The sequence below is a fragment of the Corvus kubaryi genome, unplaced genomic scaffold (genome assembly GCF_017639235.1).
Source record: "Corvus kubaryi isolate FWS band 111438036 unplaced genomic scaffold, C.kubaryi_AGA036_p1.0 76, whole genome shotgun sequence".
NCBI lineage: Eukaryota > Metazoa > Chordata > Aves > Passeriformes > Corvidae > Corvus > Corvus kubaryi.
This window is the reverse complement of record NW_024582063.1, coordinates 8,926,274-8,944,760: the sequence shown is the minus strand read 5'-3', so window position 1 is coordinate 8,944,760 and position 18,487 is coordinate 8,926,274. Positions and strand designations below refer to the sequence as shown.

The window sequence follows — 18,487 nt, the reverse complement described above, 5'->3', positions numbered from 1 at the left end:
TCTCTTCTCTCTTGGCTTCATTATCATGAATGAAACTGTCAGGAGCCTTAGAAAAACTTGGGAGAGGGAGATTTTATGGATCTCATACAAAGTACATGTGCCCGTGCAAGGAGAATTTTGTGGAAAAATGTGCTGAAGGGTCTCACTAATAAAAACATTTATTCAGTCTTGTAGGAGTCTTTTTGGTGAAGGTAATGGGGAGCCTCTCCTAAGCATGGTCATCTCTGAAGGGACTCCGGTATGATCAGTGCCAGCTGGTGAGATCCTCCAGTTCTAGGCATGCTGAAAGGTTTTAAGATTTTTCTAGCCTGTATATGAAATTGGGTGCCCAAGTGAAAAATCTGGGAGCAAAAGGAATCCATGGTTCCCATGAGCTGTCTTTAGACACTGCCATTTTAAACAGAAAGCATCCTAAAGAGGCAAAGTCAACTCCTTTCAGGGCCTCTCTTACTGCAGAAAGCAAGGGAGATAGTCCTGGTGGGCTCCTGAAAACACTGAAATAAATTTGAATCAATTAACAAGGAAATATCACTGTCTGCCAGGGACTAGATCTTGAGGGAGGAACAAGCATCCTGTTCCTGTTGGCTACATTTGTTAGAGGCAGAAGTGTTCACTGTGGTCTGGAATAGAGATCTGCCTGGCAGACGTCAGATAGTGGTGTAAATGCCACAAAGGGAAGCTGCAAGGTGCTTGTCTTTGACTGTAGCAGTCTCCCCTAAGTTCCTGGAAGAGATGGGCTGCCCCCATGCTCACTGGAGTGTGGGGAGAGGGTGACTCTTGGCTAATTCCCAGCTGTCTGCTATAAGACTGTAAAGAATAGCTATACATGTGAAATCTTTTCAGGTAACTGTCAAGATTTAAGGAAAATCCCAGAAGCAAACTCTGCTAAGGCAGGGGATTGAAATGCTTGATGCTGTTTTAAAATTCTTTTCTGCTTTCCTTAAATCTCCTTTCACAAGTTTAACTGTGCAGACTTTCTGGTCATTATTAATGTCTGAGACAGTGTGATAGGAATTTAGGAGTTAGAGAAAAGGGGGAAAGGACAAATCAAAGAGTACCTGTAAGGAGTTGTTTTCAAATGAGCTGAATGGTCTGTCATTTGCCATAGGTCATTTGCCATAGATCCCTTAGAGAGCTGACAAGCAGCCTCCAACCATTAATATTTGTGATAAGGGAGCATGGGGAGGGTGGGTGCTGGGGAAGGCAAAGATAGCAGCCTTTAAAAAGATAAGTCTAGGAACTTTGAGTTTATCTGCAGTTCAAGGGAAGGGAAAGGCAACATTAATGTTGTTGGGCACGGTTTGTTTCTGAGAATTTCCTTCTATGAGGGTGAAAGAGCTTTTGTCAACCAGGGAGAAGATGTGGGTATAGTAACTTCTTGTTTTAGTGTGGCTTTTGATAAGGCCACTTTGAGTCTAAATAAAACTATTTAATGTAAGGACCCAGCTTGGTGAAAGGCAGCACGTAGAAAGTGTCACTTTATCAATCTTTCCTAGCAGAGATTGTGAGTTGAAGTGTGCAGTGTCTGTCCCAGCTCAGTTTTTTCTTAGTGGTATGGGTAAGACTAATTGTTTGCTGATGGATGGTTTGCAGTCCAGGCTGGACAAAGTGACCAGGCTTTGAAAAGTGAAATTGGGATATTGAGTGATCTCTTGGGCTGGAACAAACAGGAGATAATTTAGTGAGGGTAAATGCAGAGGAGGGTTTGGGAATAGCCAGCTGTGGAGAACAAAAGGCTAGTTTTGCAAAGAAGAAGATGAGCTTAAAAAAATTAAAGAAACCAAACAAAATTCACCAAAAAAGCCCAAGCAAAAAAATCCCCACCCCTAACAAAAAAAACTTCCCAACCAACCCACAAAAAAACCCCACCAAAAAACCACCAGAACCCAATTCAGTGTGGGCCAACAGGGAAAAGCCAACAGCACACTGACTTGGTTGCAAATACACACTGAAAGATGGATTCAGAAGGAAATTGGTCTGTTTGTACTGTTGTGGCCTTAGCCAAAGGACTGTGAGAAGTTGAAGGGATTCCAAAATTGAAAGAAACATTGTCCTAAAATCATAACCTAAAGGAGAAGCTTTCTGGGAGAGTGAGGGAAGAATTAAATAAAAATTGGTGTCTGCTTTCTCATGTTCACAGAGGAGAGGGTAGATTACAGTCTTTTGCATATACAAATGTCTGTAGCAAGAGGAGAGATAATAAATGGTCTCCATACCCACTGTGGAGAGCAGAAATAGCTCCTGATTTAATTTGCAAAAAGGGAAGGATTTAGTTTAAACATTAGGGGACCTTCTTAGATGCAAGGTTAAGTATAGGATAGATTAGCTAGTGGGTTCCCAGGCTTTTGAGAAGCCAGTTGAAAGTAGACTGAAAAATAATCTGTGAGGAGTGGTTTAGATTTGGCTTGTGCTACCTTGGGCAGAGCAGTGGCTTGGGGATTCTCCAGAGGCTCTGCTTCCAATACAAACACAGGGTTTAAGCCCATGCTTCGACTCAAACTTGTTAAAAGTGGAAGAACTCTCAGTGGCTCTTGAACTGGGTCATGCACATAAACCCTGCGGTCCGTGCTGTAAATGCAGAGAGGAAGCAAACTGTTTGCAGAGTATTCCCCGGGATTCCAGGATGGATGTGTGTGAGGGCACAGCCTGCCCCAGGGCTGCAGGTGGGTGCTGGTTTGCTGAGCACTGGTGGTGCCTCCTGAGCGGTGCTCCCCTCGTGCAGACCCTCATCACTGTCCTGCTCCAGAGGTGTTTCTGTGTTTCTGAGCTGCCAGGTCCCGCTGCAGCTCCTGGATCCAGGTGTAGGTTTACTGTGTGTGCCTGAGGAGGAGATGCTGGCCCTGCCCCTACCCCTCAGACTGTGTTAACCAGGCATAGGTCACACTAAAGAGCTTGAAGATAAATAACTTTACAAGCTGACATTTTTCCTCATGATGCACGTTCATAATCAGCTGTCTTTTTATGTTTTTTTTTTTTTTTTTTGGTAATAGGAAATTCAATGGATTATCTTGTTTATGGTTACCTCCCACGCCTCATCTGCACGTAACACTTCTGAGACAGAGACGGGGCTTTGCAGTGGCCACTGTGGTGACCAGCACTGGGGAGCCTCTGTGGGGGATGAAGGAGCCCCATTGTGTGCCCTGGCCGGGGCTGCTCTGTGCTTCCAGCAGTTCTGTGGGGTTCTGTGACTGATTGTGAGTGTGGAGGAGGCAGGCAAAGTCTAATTAGTCTTCTGTACTGCAGGCAGAGTGTAAGGGGTGGTTGTTTACAAATGAAAAGATAATTTCTAACTTAGATAAATGGGACATGGAATGGCTGTGACAGGCTGTAATAGCAGTGGAAGCTCTGTTGTCACTTGCACTCAATACAAGGTTTAAAATGCGTGAGGTGGGTGAATCAGAAAGTGGGGGAAACAGACTCTGATGGGTTTGGATGCATATTTTCATAATCTTCTCTAATACAAATATTTTTGTCATTTAATGCTGTGTTTCCTTACAGTAGGGATCTGTTTACAAAAGCTCTTCCTAGGGAAAGGATATGGATAGAGAAGACTATCTAAGAAGAAGTTATCCTTTGGCTTAGTTTTCAGCTGTGCCTTTTTTAGGGGGCAGTTTTTTGGTGTGTCATTGGATGTGCCTCTTCTGGCCTTTTTTAGGCTCCTTCCAGTATTTTTTTTTTTCCAAACTGTCCAGGATTTCAGGATATGTTTGTGGAAGGGGATAGGTTACCTACTAGGTTAATAGTGCAGTGTCAGTCTGGCACAACGGCTTTCTCAGCTGACGTGAGGTTGCTTGTTGCTTGTCATGGTGTTGTGTCCCTGTCAAATAATTGTACTCCAAAGATACAGGCTAGAATGTAACTAAACTCTGTGAATGTGCAAAAGCCTGGGCATGAATAGTTTCCTGCGCTCCTGCAGGAAATTGTGTGGAATTTGCCACTTTCCCTGTCCACAGGAGATGTGGAGCAGCAGCAAGACGATAACTCAGCTTGCAGTGGTGTGAAGTGTCTGTGTTGGTGGAGCTTTCTGCAGAGCAGGCTTTATAAAAAGGCAATAAATTCTGGTCTGCAGCCATAGCTATGGGATTATGGAGGCATTTGTAGCTTTCAGGGGGCTATGTAACCATCCTCTCCTGGTTCGTTTTTGGTTTGGTTTTTTTTCTCGCCAGAGGAGAGCCAGGGTTGTTTTGAAAATAAGCTAAACTCAGTCCTGCCCTGGGATTTCCCTGATTGCCAGCTTGTGCAGTTCAGTGGGGCTTTGTGTTACAGTCTGAGGTGATGCTCATGGAGTTGCTGCAAGAGGCAGAGAGGACTGCATTCCTCCCATCCACCTTCAGAGGTGGAAGGCACTGGGATGCCAAATAATCTTTTTTTTTTTATCTTCCTTTTTTTTTCTGCTCCAGTCATCCTCCAGAAGTCAAGAGGACTCTGGCAAGTCACTGAAGGGGAGAATCAAGTTCACCAGCTCTTGCTGAGATAAGAACTGGAGGTGCCTGGCTCTCGCTCTACGAGAGGACTCTTTGATTACTCTAGCTGGAAGGACTGAAAACCGTTTTGTTTCTGTTCTAGGTTAATGGAGACAGCAAAAGAAATGACCAGGGAGTCCTTACCTATCAAATGCCTTGAAGCAGTTATCCTGGGGATGTATCCTTTCACATGCCTGTGACTTTTTGCACTGCAGCTCTGTTTAATACATTGCCCTTCCTGGATGGTGTTTGAGAGGGTTGCAGCCAAAGGTGAGTGACAGCAGCTTGGGGGGCTGCCCTGGTATCGATCACTTAAAGTTGCTGAAATGCCTGGGTTTGTAGGTAGGAGTTGGGATGCCGTGTGCCCAGGTCACAAGTGTTGTGATTTGGCCATGCAGACTTTTCCTCCTGCCCTGGTGATCTGCATCATGTCAGGATGTGACCCAAAGTGCCCAGATAAGTACCTGTCTACACAATCCTCGTTTTCTTTGTTAGCATTTCTCTGTTGGTTGTTGGAGCTTGGTAACACCCGAGGAGTGTGGGTTCTGTTCTGTGTTTGTCTGATGTTTTACATGGCCAAGTCGTGTTAGCTTTTGTCTCCCAACCCACAGCTTTGTGCAGAAATATGTGTATTATAGTTAAATATTTGAGCTTCCCCTTAACATAATGCTTGCTTCCTACTCAGTCTTCAGTCATTTAGACATTGACTTGCTTCTCCGCCCTCTTGTGCTGTCACTGATAAATCAACCTGCACCATCCTAAAACACTGGAGGAGGGCAAGGCAGGGCTGCAGGAACACATCTCGTCAGAAATGATCAAGTTTCATTTAAAACATACGCCGACCCAAAATAAGCCCCGAAGCAAACCATCTCCTGGGATGTCTCTGTGGCGTTTTCCTGGCTGCTGCTGCCCCCTCCCGTGGGAGAAGGAGCCAGCAGAGCCTGGCAGGTAGTGTCTGTGAGAAGGGATGGCTGCTGGGGGGTAGGAAGGGGATGTGGGCTGAGCAACGTGCGCCAGGGATAGGCCTCACATTTGAGTCTGAGAGGTGGCTCTGGCTGACAGGGCTTCCCTTGGGAATGCTGACAGGCTCTGCTTGCAGCTGGAGGTATCGGGGTCCTGGGGGCTTGATGTCAACAAGAGACTCAAACCCCCTTCAAAGCCCTTCCAAAAGGAGAAATCACAGAATCATAGAATATCCTGAGTTGGAAGGAGCCCACAAGAACCATCGAAGTTCAGGCCCTGTGTTGTCCAAATGCTTCTTGAACTCTGTCAGGCTTGGTTCTGTGACCACTTCCCTGGGGAGCCTGTTCCAGTGCCCAGCCACCCTCTGGATGAAGAACCCTTTCCTAATATCCAGCCTAAACGTCCCCTGACACAGCTTCAGGCCATTCCCTGAGGTCCTGTCACTGGGCACCACAGGGCAGAAATCAGTGCCTGCCCCTTTTTCCCCTCACGAGGAAGTTGTAACTGCAATGAGGTCTCCCCTCAATCTCCTTCAGGCTGAACAAGCCAAGTGACCTCAGCCACTCCTTGTGAGGCTTCCCCTCAAGGACCATCTTCACTGCCCTCTTTTGGATACTCTTTAATAGGTTTATATCCTTTTTATATTGTGGCACCCCAAACTGCCCCCAGCACGCGAGGTGAGGCCACCCCAGTGCAGAGCAGAGCAGGACAATCCCCTCCCTTGCCCAGCTGGCGATGCTGTGCCTGATGCCCCCCAGGACAGGGTTGGCCCTCCTGGCTGCCAGGGCGCTGCTGACTTATATTCCCTCCCTGTGGTGCTGCTCTCCAGCCTCTCATTCCCCATTCTGTCCACACAACCAGGCGTGCCCTGTCCCAGGTGCAGAATCTGGCACTTGCCTTTGTTAAACTTCGTAGGTTGGTGATTGCCCAACTTTCTGATTTGTCGAGGTCTGTCTGCAGGGCCTCTCTGCCCTTAAGGGAGTCAGCAGCTCCTCCCAGTTCTGTGTCATCAGCAAACTTACTAAGCATACCTTTGAGTCTTGCACCCAGGTAATTTGTGGAGATGTTGAACTGGCCTTGAAATGGAGCCCTGCGGAACCCCACTGCCGAGTGGTTGCCAGCCTGATGTAACCCCATTTGCTGTAACCTTTTGTGTCTGACCTTTGAGCCTGTTGCTCACCCATTGTGTTGTGTATTTCTCTAGCTGTATGCTGGGTATTTTGTCCAAGAGAATACTGTGAAAAGAAAGCTTTCCTGAAGTCCAGAAGTTTACATTAACTAGTTTCCCTTGAAATGATGTTAGTGGATCTGTTATGCTTGCCCTTGTGTCAGGGTTGTGTCCCAAACTGTTTGGGGATGAAAGGGATGCAGGGAATAATCCCCAGGTGGAGTTGATGATGCTCTGCAGTGTCAGTGTGGCTTGCAGTGCTGTATTTCTAGCAGAGAACTGAATATTCCATATATCAGGGGAGCAAAGGATGATTAGGGGCCTACAGATAACCATGATAACCTAGAAGTGTTGTTGCTGGTTTTTCTGCTTGCCTCAAACCTGACTTGTGGGTTCAGTTTGGTGGTTTTGGGGTTTTTTTTGAGAAGGCAGCAAAATATTTGAAAGCTGTATGTTATACTATTTGTTGTCATTTAAAGTTTCTTCAGAGTTAAGAGACATATGAATTTTTCTGTCTCTAGATGCTAATTAAAAAACCCCAAACTTATGGCAAGCTTTTTTTTTTTTTAAAAAAATCGAGAAGGTTTAGCCAGGGGGGAGTATGGGACAGAGTTATCTTTCTAGGACTTTTGCTTCCTGTGTTGGAAGTCTCTGTGTGAGAGCAGGGACTGTCTGCTGGCTGGTGGTCCAGTAAGAGATGCATTAAAGTTTAGAAGATTCCTGCAGTACAAACCCCAGGTATTTTGCTTGAGGTATGGGTACACAAAGAGTGTCGCAGTGGTGAGTGGGTGGGCCACCTGAATTTGTGTGTCTGAGAAGTGGCTGGTACGGAGCCTGTGCCCATATGGAACCTCATAGTGCCGTGATGCATGTGCAGCATGAGGGGTTTTGGGAGGCATCTTTGTCGTGGCACATGGGGAAGTTTGCTGACTTTTGTCAGCCATGAGGTTTTGATCTTCAGCATTGCCCTCTGGATGCAGACAGTGAGGCCAGCAGCATTCCTAGGTCAGGTGTTGTCCAGAGAAGATGTGCTTATCCTCTCCCCAGTATCCAGCTAGTGCCTTCACACAGGCCTGAGCTGAGCAGCCCTCCTGTGTGTGTGTTAACTTCTTGTACCATGCCATGTCTCTGGAAATAAGGTACTGCTTGTAATTTGTGTGCTGGCAGGCCTTGAGTGTTGCTTGGATACTGAAAAAGCACAGCCCACTCCAGCGGACCCTCGGCGCGAGCCTTCCTTCAAAGGCTGGCTCGCGCAGAGCGGCTTAGCGAGATGTTGCTTTCTTTAATTGAGCTGCTTGCTGGCTCGTGCAATTTACTGTGTGACTTCTTATAAAATGCTTCTATAATCCCTCTTGGTGCAGAATTAAGTTTTGCATAATTGCCAATGCACTTGATCTTGGAGCGTTTTTATAGGGCAGTGAGGTAAAGTACTGAGCTGCCCTGTCTGCATGCAGCAAGGAAGCAGCTGCTCTGAGATGACTGAAAGCTCAAACAGATCTTCCAGTATTATTTTGCAGCAGTCTGCACAGCTCTTTTTCTCTGTGTAGCTGTCTGAACTGGCTTCATATCTTTCTGCTTACATGATCTACTTGTCAGTGCCTAACCAGAAGCATTCCTCCTGCTGCGTTCCCCAGGGCATTTCTCAGTTCAGTTGTAAATCAGCTGAGTAATGGTGCGTTCAGCCCACTCTTTCTGAGCAAAGATCCAATTGATTTGAGCTCATGAAAGGGAATAGTAAACCAGAAAGTGCCAAGGGAATTTTCTCTGTGCTGCATTCACTTTATTAAAACTTGGAGAGCAAAATATCAGCGGGGGAGAGGGAAGCTGCACACTGCATCCCTCCTCGGGGAGTTTAGTGGAGCGCATCCGCGTTGGCTGAGCATAACTCACTCCTGTTGCCTTCAGCATCCTTCTCCCAGTTCATGTGAGGTAACGCTTGGACCCGCACAGGGTATTAGACCCCCTTGGCCAATAATATCATCAAACAAGGAAGAGAAGAGCGAAAGTGTCTCAGGAGTGAGAAATTATTCAACAGCTTCTGCACTATTCCTTCTGTGGATGCAATCACTTTATCAGCACTGGAGACCTGGGTCCATCCATCTCCTCCAGCCCAGCAGGTACATCCCTGGGCTGGGAGCAAGTGTTTTCGGTAAGGGGGAGAGCTTCTTGCAGTCATTGCAGGATATTGATGTCCATGTAGTGCTCCTCTTTGCCTCCTGCATGCTTGTCTACAACTTGACCCATTTGCTAACTGAAATATGGGAAAGGAAGATCCTGCTGAATATCTACAGCCCCTCTGGTAGCTGTGAAGAGCTGGGAGAGAGCTTTTAATTGCTTACATTGTCATGGTCTAATTTTTAGATAGTCACCTCTGACTGCAGCCAGGCACTGGAGAGTAGGTTTCCCAACCCAGGGGATGTCAGCCAGGCAGTCCCGCTTTGGGAAGCTGAACCAGATGCTTGAGCCTTTCCTACATGGACACTGGAGCTGCCAGGGGGAACTCTGGGCCCTCTGTGTAGACAATATCCAGATGGAGGCTCAGTAGCACTCTGCCTCACAGTAATCCCGAGCCCATGGGAAATGCTGCCTGACTCCTGTTGGAAACCTCTCTGAGTGTTTACTGCTGGTGGTTGGAGGCCCTCTGAGCAGTTGCTTGGAAAAACAGCTCTTCTGGTTTTACTGAAGCCTTATCAGATGGTTTTGAAGTGTGAGGTTGATTTCCCTCCTGCTCCACATCTTGTTCTGTGCTAGCAACTTCAGCATTGCAGATGTAACTAAAGCCGCTTCCTTGCTCCCAGCCTGCTGCCATCCCTCCAGCTCGCTGCTGCCCAGTGGCACTTGCTCATGGCCCCAGTCCCTGGGAGTGGCAGGAGGGGGGAGGACCAGACACGCTGTAGTTTTCTGTGGCCATCTTGACCAGACTTCAGCAAAAAACACCCTTGCTGGGCTCTTAAGACATGAAGCACTGCCCCTTTCCAGGTATAGATTCCAGCACTTGCCCTTGTTAAACTTTGTGTGGTTGGTGGTTGCCCATCTCCCCAATTTGTTGAGATCTCTCTGCAGGCTCTCTCTGCCCTTGAAGGAGTCAACAGCTCTTCCCAGTTTGGTGCTGTCCCCAAACTTACTTATTCCCTTGAGTTCTGTGTCCAAGTTGTTAATAAAGATGTTGAGGAGATATGGGCTGAGGATGGAGCCCTGCAGAGCCCCTCTAGTGACTGGACTCGGGGCTGATGTTACCCATTCACTGGGACTCTTCTGTGCCTGACCTGTGAGCTTCTTGTGCTTCAGTTTCTGCCTGTTGCCTCTTGTGCTGTTGGTTGGCACCACAGAGAAGAGCCTGGCTCCATCATCTTGATTGACATGAAGACCCAGGATCAGGAGGCCACTGAGCTTTGCTGCAGCTGCTTTTGCCCTCTCCTGCTCTGCACTGCTTCTCTATTGTGACATGTAATTTACTCCCCGACTCTCCATCCTGCAGTTACAGTCCCAGCTCAAAAGTGTGATTACAGCTGCAGCATTGCTGTGTGGTTGCCTTTTGTTTGCCACAATACAGCTCTCCTTGGGCAGAGCAGAAAGGAAAAGCTATTAATAATGATGCATGGACAGAGGGGAAGATCTGACGTGCCTTTCCAGCCCATTTGCTGCGTATTTCATCTCGGGTGGGGACTCTCATTAACCAGTCCCTCAGCAGAAGCAACCTGTACCTAAAGGTTAATTTCCACAGCGGTTGTTGCTGGGTTATTTGATGGTGGGTAATTTCTGCCCTCAAAAGATTCTTTTACTCCTACTAACTGTATAATGAGATTAAATTGCAACTTCTCTGAGACCTCGTGGCAGAAGTGTGTATGTGTGGCGGGTGGCCACCAAAGCTTTGTATGGAATTAATAGAAAGGCACTGGGGGAGCAGAGAGAAAACCCTTTCATAATGATGGGGAAAAATAGTGGCGATGTTTGAAAGCTTCATAGGTGTTAATAAAAGATAGTGCTTTTTCAGTTACACAGAATGATAAATACAATGGGCTTTTGCAAGAATCAGTCTGTAGGACACAAATTATTGTAACGTGACTTTGATGTACACAGGATGCACCTTTTAAGGCCTGAAGCAAGGTGACCTTTTAAATGAGGTGAGTGTGTGCTGAGTTTTCCAGTTGACATAATGGCACTAGGGCCCATTCTGCCCTTGCAGTTTATTTATAATCTTTAATTATAAATCGTCTACTGATGGTGGGGGGGCAGGTATTTTTCTTGGAGAAGCTAGTCCTGAGGCAGCAGGAATCCAGTGAGACCACCTAAGGCACGTAGAGCTGTTTCTGTTCTGTGTTGGTGTAGGTGGTATTGGGGTGGGCTTTGGCAGTCGCTGCAGGGTGATGGCAGTGGGGTAGCAGGTGGGTGCACATGGCCTTGGCTGGGTGACAGATGTATGGGGTAGGGAGGGCTGTGCTCTGCTGTGCACAGTCTTCCAGACTTGTGGTCATACAGACAGTGAAGTGCACGCACCGTGAGCTGAGCCCACAGTGTTGTCTGTTCCTTTACCCTCTAATACGTTTTCTCCAGGCTGCTAAAGCTGATGACATCTAGCACTGAATGCAGCTAAACATGTTTGACATGGACCCAAAAACCTTCCCTGTGGCTGTTCTGAAAGTTTTGTGCCAATGCGTTTTTCTTGGCCTGTTTTTTTTGTTTGTTTGTGAAACTCCTTGCTCTTGACCTCAGATTCTGGGCAGTTCATGAACCTCTTATTAGTTGGTTTCTGCATTTACCCGGAAGCCAAAAGTTTAAATATGTGAAATTCTACAAACACTGGGTGAAATATCCCCATGAGAAAATGGTTTAGAGAGAGATGAGAGCCACTGGATGCTTTGCATGCATCCCTGTAGAATGAAGAAGTGAAATGTGGGGTGCAGGCAGGGGTCAACAGCCCAGGGAGTCACACTGGTGGTGAGGTGGTGGCATGTCAAGCTGGGCAGAACCAGAACTGAGCCCAAACTGTGTTTTACAGTCTTGATACAAAGGCTTTTTGTGCTCTCAGTTTCCCAGCAGCTGTCAGGCAGCCGTGCTATGCAGGCAGGGGAGGAAGGCTGGCCACAATAACATCCCAGGATATCTCAGCTGTGCAGTGGCTCTTGTTTCAGTGCTGTTGAATACCTCCTTTTTGGGCATGAGGCAGGGAGAGGAGGGGATGCTGGCAATCCCCAGAGCAGAATCCTGGTCTGAGGAGGTTCCTACAGCTTCAGTGGGAGCTGAGGCCACTCGTCCATCTGTCAGGATGCCCTGACACTATCCTGGCAGTGCCTGCCTTTTGGGCTGCTGTATTTTGTAGTGGCAGCACCATGACCAGCTGATTCAGGGGATGGCTCCAAGGTTGCAGCAGGTGCCTCTGGCTGGAGTAACCCCAGGCTGGAGCGTTTTGCTCCAGCCTTTTCTGGTCATCCCTCCTCCATCCCCCAGGCGTGGGTGGGGGCCTCAGCTGCAGAGGGGAAGGGCACCTGCTGTCCCAGGGGCCAGGGGCCAGGTGCCAGCACGTGGAGCCAGGGTGAGTTTCAGCTGTCCCGGGATTAGCAGCGGGGAGCTGTGTGCAACGTAGGTGCTGACGCAAAGCTGCTTGCGTGAGGGATTCTCAGCCTGTCCTTTCCCTGGCACGGGCCAGCAGCCTCCCAAGGAGGTGACCTGCACGTAGCTCCCCTCTGAGATCACACGCTGCACTGGCATGGAGCTTGGTCCTGGCCCTTGCATGTGGTGCCTTTGAAATGGCCAGTCAGTGATTCCAGGGACAGGGTTTGCTTTTTAAGAGTGTTGTTTCTGACCATGTCTCTGTGCTTATCTAATTAGTTATCCATCTCAGAGCTTTCCTTTGGTTCCTCTCAGCAATGTGTTACAAGGGTGACATGCTAAAACACTCAGTATGAGGAGTGGCAATACTGAGGGCCAGTTTACAGAAGGAAAGGCAGACTGTCACCTTGGAGAGGAATAAATCCAAATCTCTTGGTACTGTTTGAAGACATGAGAAAATGAGGCTCAGTAAACTAAGTTGTATCAAACCCTCAAGAAAGGGAGGTAAACACTTTTGCCTTTGGAAGCGTGGGAGTTTGATGTTGGTATCAAATGGGGAGCTTCCACAGATCTAGGGAGGGTGGTCTCTCTTCGGGTGTGCTGACCTGAACAGTGTTGGGGTTTTTATCTTTCCCCTAAGTGTGATTAAGAGTCATTCTTACTCTTCACTGTCTGAACCATTGCATCTTATTTTCCAAGCAGTGAGATGGGCTTTGGCAGCACTGGCTGTTTCTGGGCTCAGTGAGAACAAGTTTGTGTTTGCAAGAAAGCCCTTTGCCCTGGCAGTTAAAAACCCCAAACCTGCTGAAGATGTTTTCCAGGTGCAGTTGTACCTGCTGCTTTCCCAGCACCGTTGTTGCCTTGATGCAGTGCACCCCAGCTACTTAACAAATGGGCAGCCCTCTGTGGAACGATTCCCCATCAGCTTTAAAACCCACTTCTCAGGGAACTATTTTCATCACGTGGTGCTTGGGATTTACTGCAATGGCCGCTACGGCTCGCTGGGCATGAGCAGGCGATCGGATCTGATGGACAAACCTCTCACTTTCCGAACTCTGAGCGACCTCATCTTCGAATTCGAAGACTCCTATAAAAAGTACTTGCATTCAGTCAAAAAAGTCAAAATCGGATTGTACGTCCCGCACGAGCCGCACAGCTTCCAGCCCATCGAGTGGAAACAGCTGGTCCTCAACATGTCCAAAATGATGCGCACAGAAGTCAGGAAGGAGCTGGAGAAGTTTGCCAGGGATATGAGGATGAAGGTAGGTCTGTGCATGTGGGTGTTGGGCTCAAGAGGCAGCTGTGCCTTGTCCCATCCTGCAGAGATGGGTCTTGCTCTGTGTCAGCAGGCCGATCCCAGTCATGCAGATATCAGATGTGCTGGCAGTGAGCTTGCATCTGTCTCAGTGCTGCTTCCCCAGGATTTGGTGTGTTTTCAAGCCCTTATGGCTGTTTACTTGAAGGATCTCCCCTTCAGCCGGGGGAACACTTGAACCCATACTTGTCCCTGGCCATCAAGGAGCTGTTGCCCACTTGGCTTTCCTCAATGACTCCAGAAGAAGGTGGTTGGGAAGAATGAGCATAGCTGGGGCTGGAACTGCTGGGAAGAGTGGCCCGGTCGCAGGGAGAGGTCTCTGCTTTTTGCACCTGAGCTGCAAGAGGTGCCATGGGACATCTGTGTCAGTGGTTGCCTCTCCTTGCAGGACATGCCAGGGGGCTGATGTCCACCACCCTCAGCTAAATCACAGAACAGGTTACATGGGAAAGGCAAGTAAATTGACTCCCTGACAGACGGGTGCTTCCCTGCTGGCTGGTTGGACTGAAGAGCTCATTGGGAAACAACGGGGAGACAGGGCAGGCTGCCAGGGGGCTGCAGGGTTTGGCTGCCCTTGGGGATGAGGGGTGTCCCTGACCGTGCCTCTGAGCCTGGCATGGGCGAGGAGCTGTTTGTGGTCGTGGTGGAAGCAGATTTGGTGCCTGTCCAGCTGGCTGCCAGCAGCGAGAGCAGAGCAGGTGTGTTGCTAAGTATGGGTCTGGCTCTTGAGGAGAGGTATGTATGTGGCATTGTGTCCAAGTTATTCTGGGATCTCGTCCCCTTCTGTGCTAAAGAATGGCTCCTATGTAGCAGCCACGTGCCGTTTTGGCTGAGGCACCTGCCGCCTTGCCCTGACCTTGGGTGAGCCTTGCCAGTGGCATCGTAGCCCCTATGTTCTGCTGCCATCTCTCCTGCCCTGCCAAGGAGTTTTGAGGGACACCTTGTACCATGCTATCACCTTAAGCATATGGGCTTGATTACTGATGTAGTTAAGTTTGGGTTTTTTCCTTCTTCTCTATTCATACGCTTTTAATACTATCCAGAGAGCAAACAGCTGAAGCAGGCTCGAGTTGAAGAAGTCCATATGGGTAGATGACTTACTGAATTTTGTACTTGGCTTTTGATAGAGGGACCAGCTCTCTGTGTGTGCTGAGCTGGGACACTGGGTCTAGTCCTTGTGAGTGCCTGAGGGCCAGGACCACAGCCCTGAACCCTTGAAGACCGAAGGCCCTGCATCTGGTCTTTCCCTTGAGTTACTACAGAATTCGAGCTGCTTGGTTCAGAGGGCTTCCATTGTGAGTGGGCTGAATTCGGAGGATCAGGTCTTTCAAACAAACAGTCCAGAGTGTGAGTGTAATGCTTATGGCCCTCTGATGTTGGGAGGACCTGGAGGATGGGGCAAGTTGGAGACCTACTGAAAAGCCTCACGGTCAGAGTTCAGCCTGAGAGAGGGTCACCTCTGTTTGTTGAGAGAAAAGCTGGAGAGGGTGATTTGTCTGCCTGAGTTTCTTTCAGCTGAGGCTCAAAGCCATTTTTCTTATCTCTTGCTGTTGCCAGCTCTGAAGAAAGCTGTGGATGAGACAGTATTCAGCTGGGAACTGAACTGGTGACACCAACTAATTTTTGCAGGGGGCCCCTGAACAGCTATCACATGATAACAGCTTTGAGTTCCTCTTAACCTGGGCAGGGTTTGAATAAGCCCCAAGGGACTGAAGGCTCTTTGTGTGCCATCCCTGCTACTGTAAGAGGCTCTTTATTTTAATTTTTTTATTTGCAGTGAATCATTGCCTTTATTGAAGGCCACTTCCTTCCCTCCCCTGTCTCTCACAGATTCTGAAACCCTCAAGTGCCCATTCTCCGATGAAGGAGAGACCCCGGGGTAAGTCGCTGTCCCCTCGCCGGAGGCAGGGCAGCCCTCAGAGGCGGGCCTGCAGGAGAGATAAATCGTGAGTATTCTTGCCACCATTCCTGCTGGGCCAGAAGGGAGGCTGGGGATGTTTGCTGTACAAAACTTCGTGCTCACTGGCACATACAGGAAAACTGCGCCAGGTACCTCAGCTACCAGAGAGGCTCCAGAAGCTGCTGGCACTGCTGATGTCCGGGCATTGCTGTGCTTCCTGCTGCCCGATGGCCCCTCTGTGCAGGGTCCTTGGACTGTCCAGCTTACAGGGGTGGTGGGGAAGTAAACCTTTTCTCTTTCCAGAGTGAAAACATCACTTGGATTGTATTCTTTGATTTTAATGAGCTTAAAAATACCCCAGACCACTTTCCATGTGTGTTGTAGCTAAGAGTTGTTCTTTAGCTGTGTGGGAAGGAAGGATTCACTGCATGCAATACCTCTAAATGGATAAAACTGAGCTTCCAGATCCACAGGCCTTTTACAGCCACTGGCAATTCAGACTCCCTTACCTTAGATGTGGAAGAGCTGAGTTTTAGCTGTACTGCTCTGTGCCAGGAAGCTGACAACTGTGAAAGCCTATACGTAACCCAGATTAGTCACATATTTATGATCATTGCTTTTTAAATAGGCTCCCAGACTACTGTCTCAGCACTTATTTATTTATTTTAAAGCAGCTAACAAAGACATTAGACTAACCTTCTAAAGATAACTTCAAGATACATTAGCAGCAGATGATTTCACAGCAAGCTTTTATTTTTACATGTTCATTCACACTCAGTCCATGATGCTGTACTTTGGGTTTCGTCACGGAGAGCTCCTTGTTTAGTGCAGAGATAATTATAGTTGCAATGGGCTCGGCTGCTTCAGGCTTCTTCACCTCCTAGATTCTCTTTGAGGAACAGTTTCATTTTTGAGTTTCTGATAGTGCTTCTGCAGTTGCTGGAGTGGATCATGTATTTCTGGAGGGGAGTGAGTGTCACTGGCCTTGGAGACTCTCCAGCAGAGCTGGTTTCCTGAAAGAGCTGCTGGGCATGTGGCTGCTCTGCAGTGACTGATCCCTCCTTGGCAGCTTTGCTTTTCCAGGACAGAAAGACAGGTAGTGTACAGGTGGCCCTGCAGTGGCTTCAGCACCTGTTACCTGCTCAGTGGTTCTGCTCTGTTGCTCTGTATCAAAAGCAAGTAAGTTACTCCAAAATAAACCCTGGGTCACCATGATAGAAGATGCAGGACCCAGATACAGCATGATGAGCTCTGAGCCCTGAAGGGGGAACAGCATCCTCTGGTCAGGGATGAGCTGAATGACACATCCCAGCATGTGCAGTGGTTGACATAAGGCAAGACATACAAGAGGAGAAATTGGGTATTCTCTTCTCCATATTGATGGATCTCTGAGAACCTGATGGAGTGAGAGGCCTTTGTGTTACACACAGAATGGGAAAGACTCAGGTTTGCTAGGCTTCAGGCTGGAATGCTAGCTGAAGAATGGCTGTGCTTATCAACACTGTGTTTTGTTTCTTTGTGGATCTCTTACTCATGTGCTGTAATTACAGCTTTTTTGAGCTTGCTGGGGAGAGGGAGAGAAGTATTTTGCTCCAGTGTGAGCTTGCAGGGGCTGAATAAGACATTGAATTGAAAGGCTTCACCTGCTGATGACAAGCTGTTATTACAGCCTGGGTTTCGTCAACAGTAAAATTACATGGGCCTGCTGGGAGAAATCTCCCACTGAAGGATATGTGGAGTGGTGAACTAGAGCATCTTTGCTGCATTGTTTCTGAAGGACAAAGGCTGAAATTGTGCTTAAGGATGGATGAGGATTTTACAGCCTCAAACCTTTAACTTCTTATCCTTGTTCTTTCAAGTTTATTAGGTAAATGTTAGTGGTGGCTGCCAGCAAGCCCACGATAGCCTTTCAGCCTGGAAATGCAGCTGCAAGGCAGGTGGGGCACGTTGCAGGACAGGTGGCAATGCAATACCCAGTACGTGCCTGCCTAGGAGGGTGCTATGTAGTCAAATTGCAGCTCATTAACTGAGCTATGCAGCAGTCCATGCATAGCTCAGTTATGCTCTTAGCCCACAGCTGGTGTGATCCTGCATGAATACAGAGGATATAGATAGGGTGGTGTGAATCTCTCTGGCAAGTCTGAAGCTTTACTGTGTCCACTTGCCCATCCGCTGAAGTCCCAAAGCAGGAGGGTGCAGTAAATTGCAGGCCTGTGTTGGAGCAGGCAATGCAGTGTTTCATCCTCATTAGGAGTGCTTTGGAGCTGGAGGGGTTTGGGCGAGTGGCTGTGAGTTTGGAAGGGAGGGTCATGCAGCAGCCTGGAGAATCTCTGCTCCTAAATGCCAGTTCACCAGATCTATTTCCTTTCAATTTCATGTTGAGGTTTAACATATGCATGCTCTATGAGTGTCATGGCAACACTGGCCTTGTATGCTTCCAGCCCAGTGTAGCTGCTGAAGGGGAAATTGTTAGTCTGTTTTATCGGGATGTGCAAGGGAGCAGGATTATATTAGGATGTGTAAAATCAGGCAGCTCCAGTGCAGCCAGCTCATGGATACTGTGTGCCCAGCAGCTGGGCACAGCTTGCTCAGCTGCTCATGGTCAGGGCACTTTAGATGGGAGGTGTGATCTGATGGGCCGGTACAGCAGAGGCCCCTCACCTCAGAGGGCACGTTTGGCATAAGGTCATTTACCAGCCAAGGAGAATTGGATCTGTGGTGCTTCTGGTCCGACCAAGTCTTGTCTTTTCTGAAACTCAGGAGGACAGTCTGTTTGTAGCTAAAAGCTACAGACAAATTGTGGTGGATGGGTGGAAATGGGCGCGTCACCATGGCTGTACAGTGACTTGCCATCTCCCCTGGATAATCAGAGAAGGTACTACATCCAGGCATGCTTTAATTAAAGCCATATTATGACCTTAATTAAAGGGAGGGAGAAAAAGGTGTGAAGAGGATCCCTAAACTGGAGGGAGGGAGGACGGACACTGGAAATATCATACAGTGCATCTCTTGCTGGTCTCTGACTCCTATACAAGCAGAGGGACGCAGCTTGTAGCTTGTCTACTGGTTAGTCAAATCCCATCTGCTCTGAAGGAATAATGTGGAAACATCCAAACTATCTTGCAGCG

The 18,487-nt window shown here is 48.2% G+C and overlaps 1 protein-coding gene across 1 annotated transcript in view; it reads left to right on the top strand.

Moving 5' to 3' along the window:
* The window catches only part of VASH2 (vasohibin 2), a 51,299-nt gene that overhangs the window by 28,865 nt on the left and 3,947 nt on the right, over positions 1-18,487 (top strand). The window contains exons 4-6 of the mRNA XM_042051796.1: positions 4,567-4,641; positions 13,025-13,406; positions 15,290-15,405. Coding sequence (XP_041907730.1) covers positions 4,567-4,641; positions 13,025-13,406; positions 15,290-15,405 — 573 coding nt within the window. The remainder of the gene's footprint in view (positions 1-4,566; positions 4,642-13,024; positions 13,407-15,289; positions 15,406-18,487) is intronic.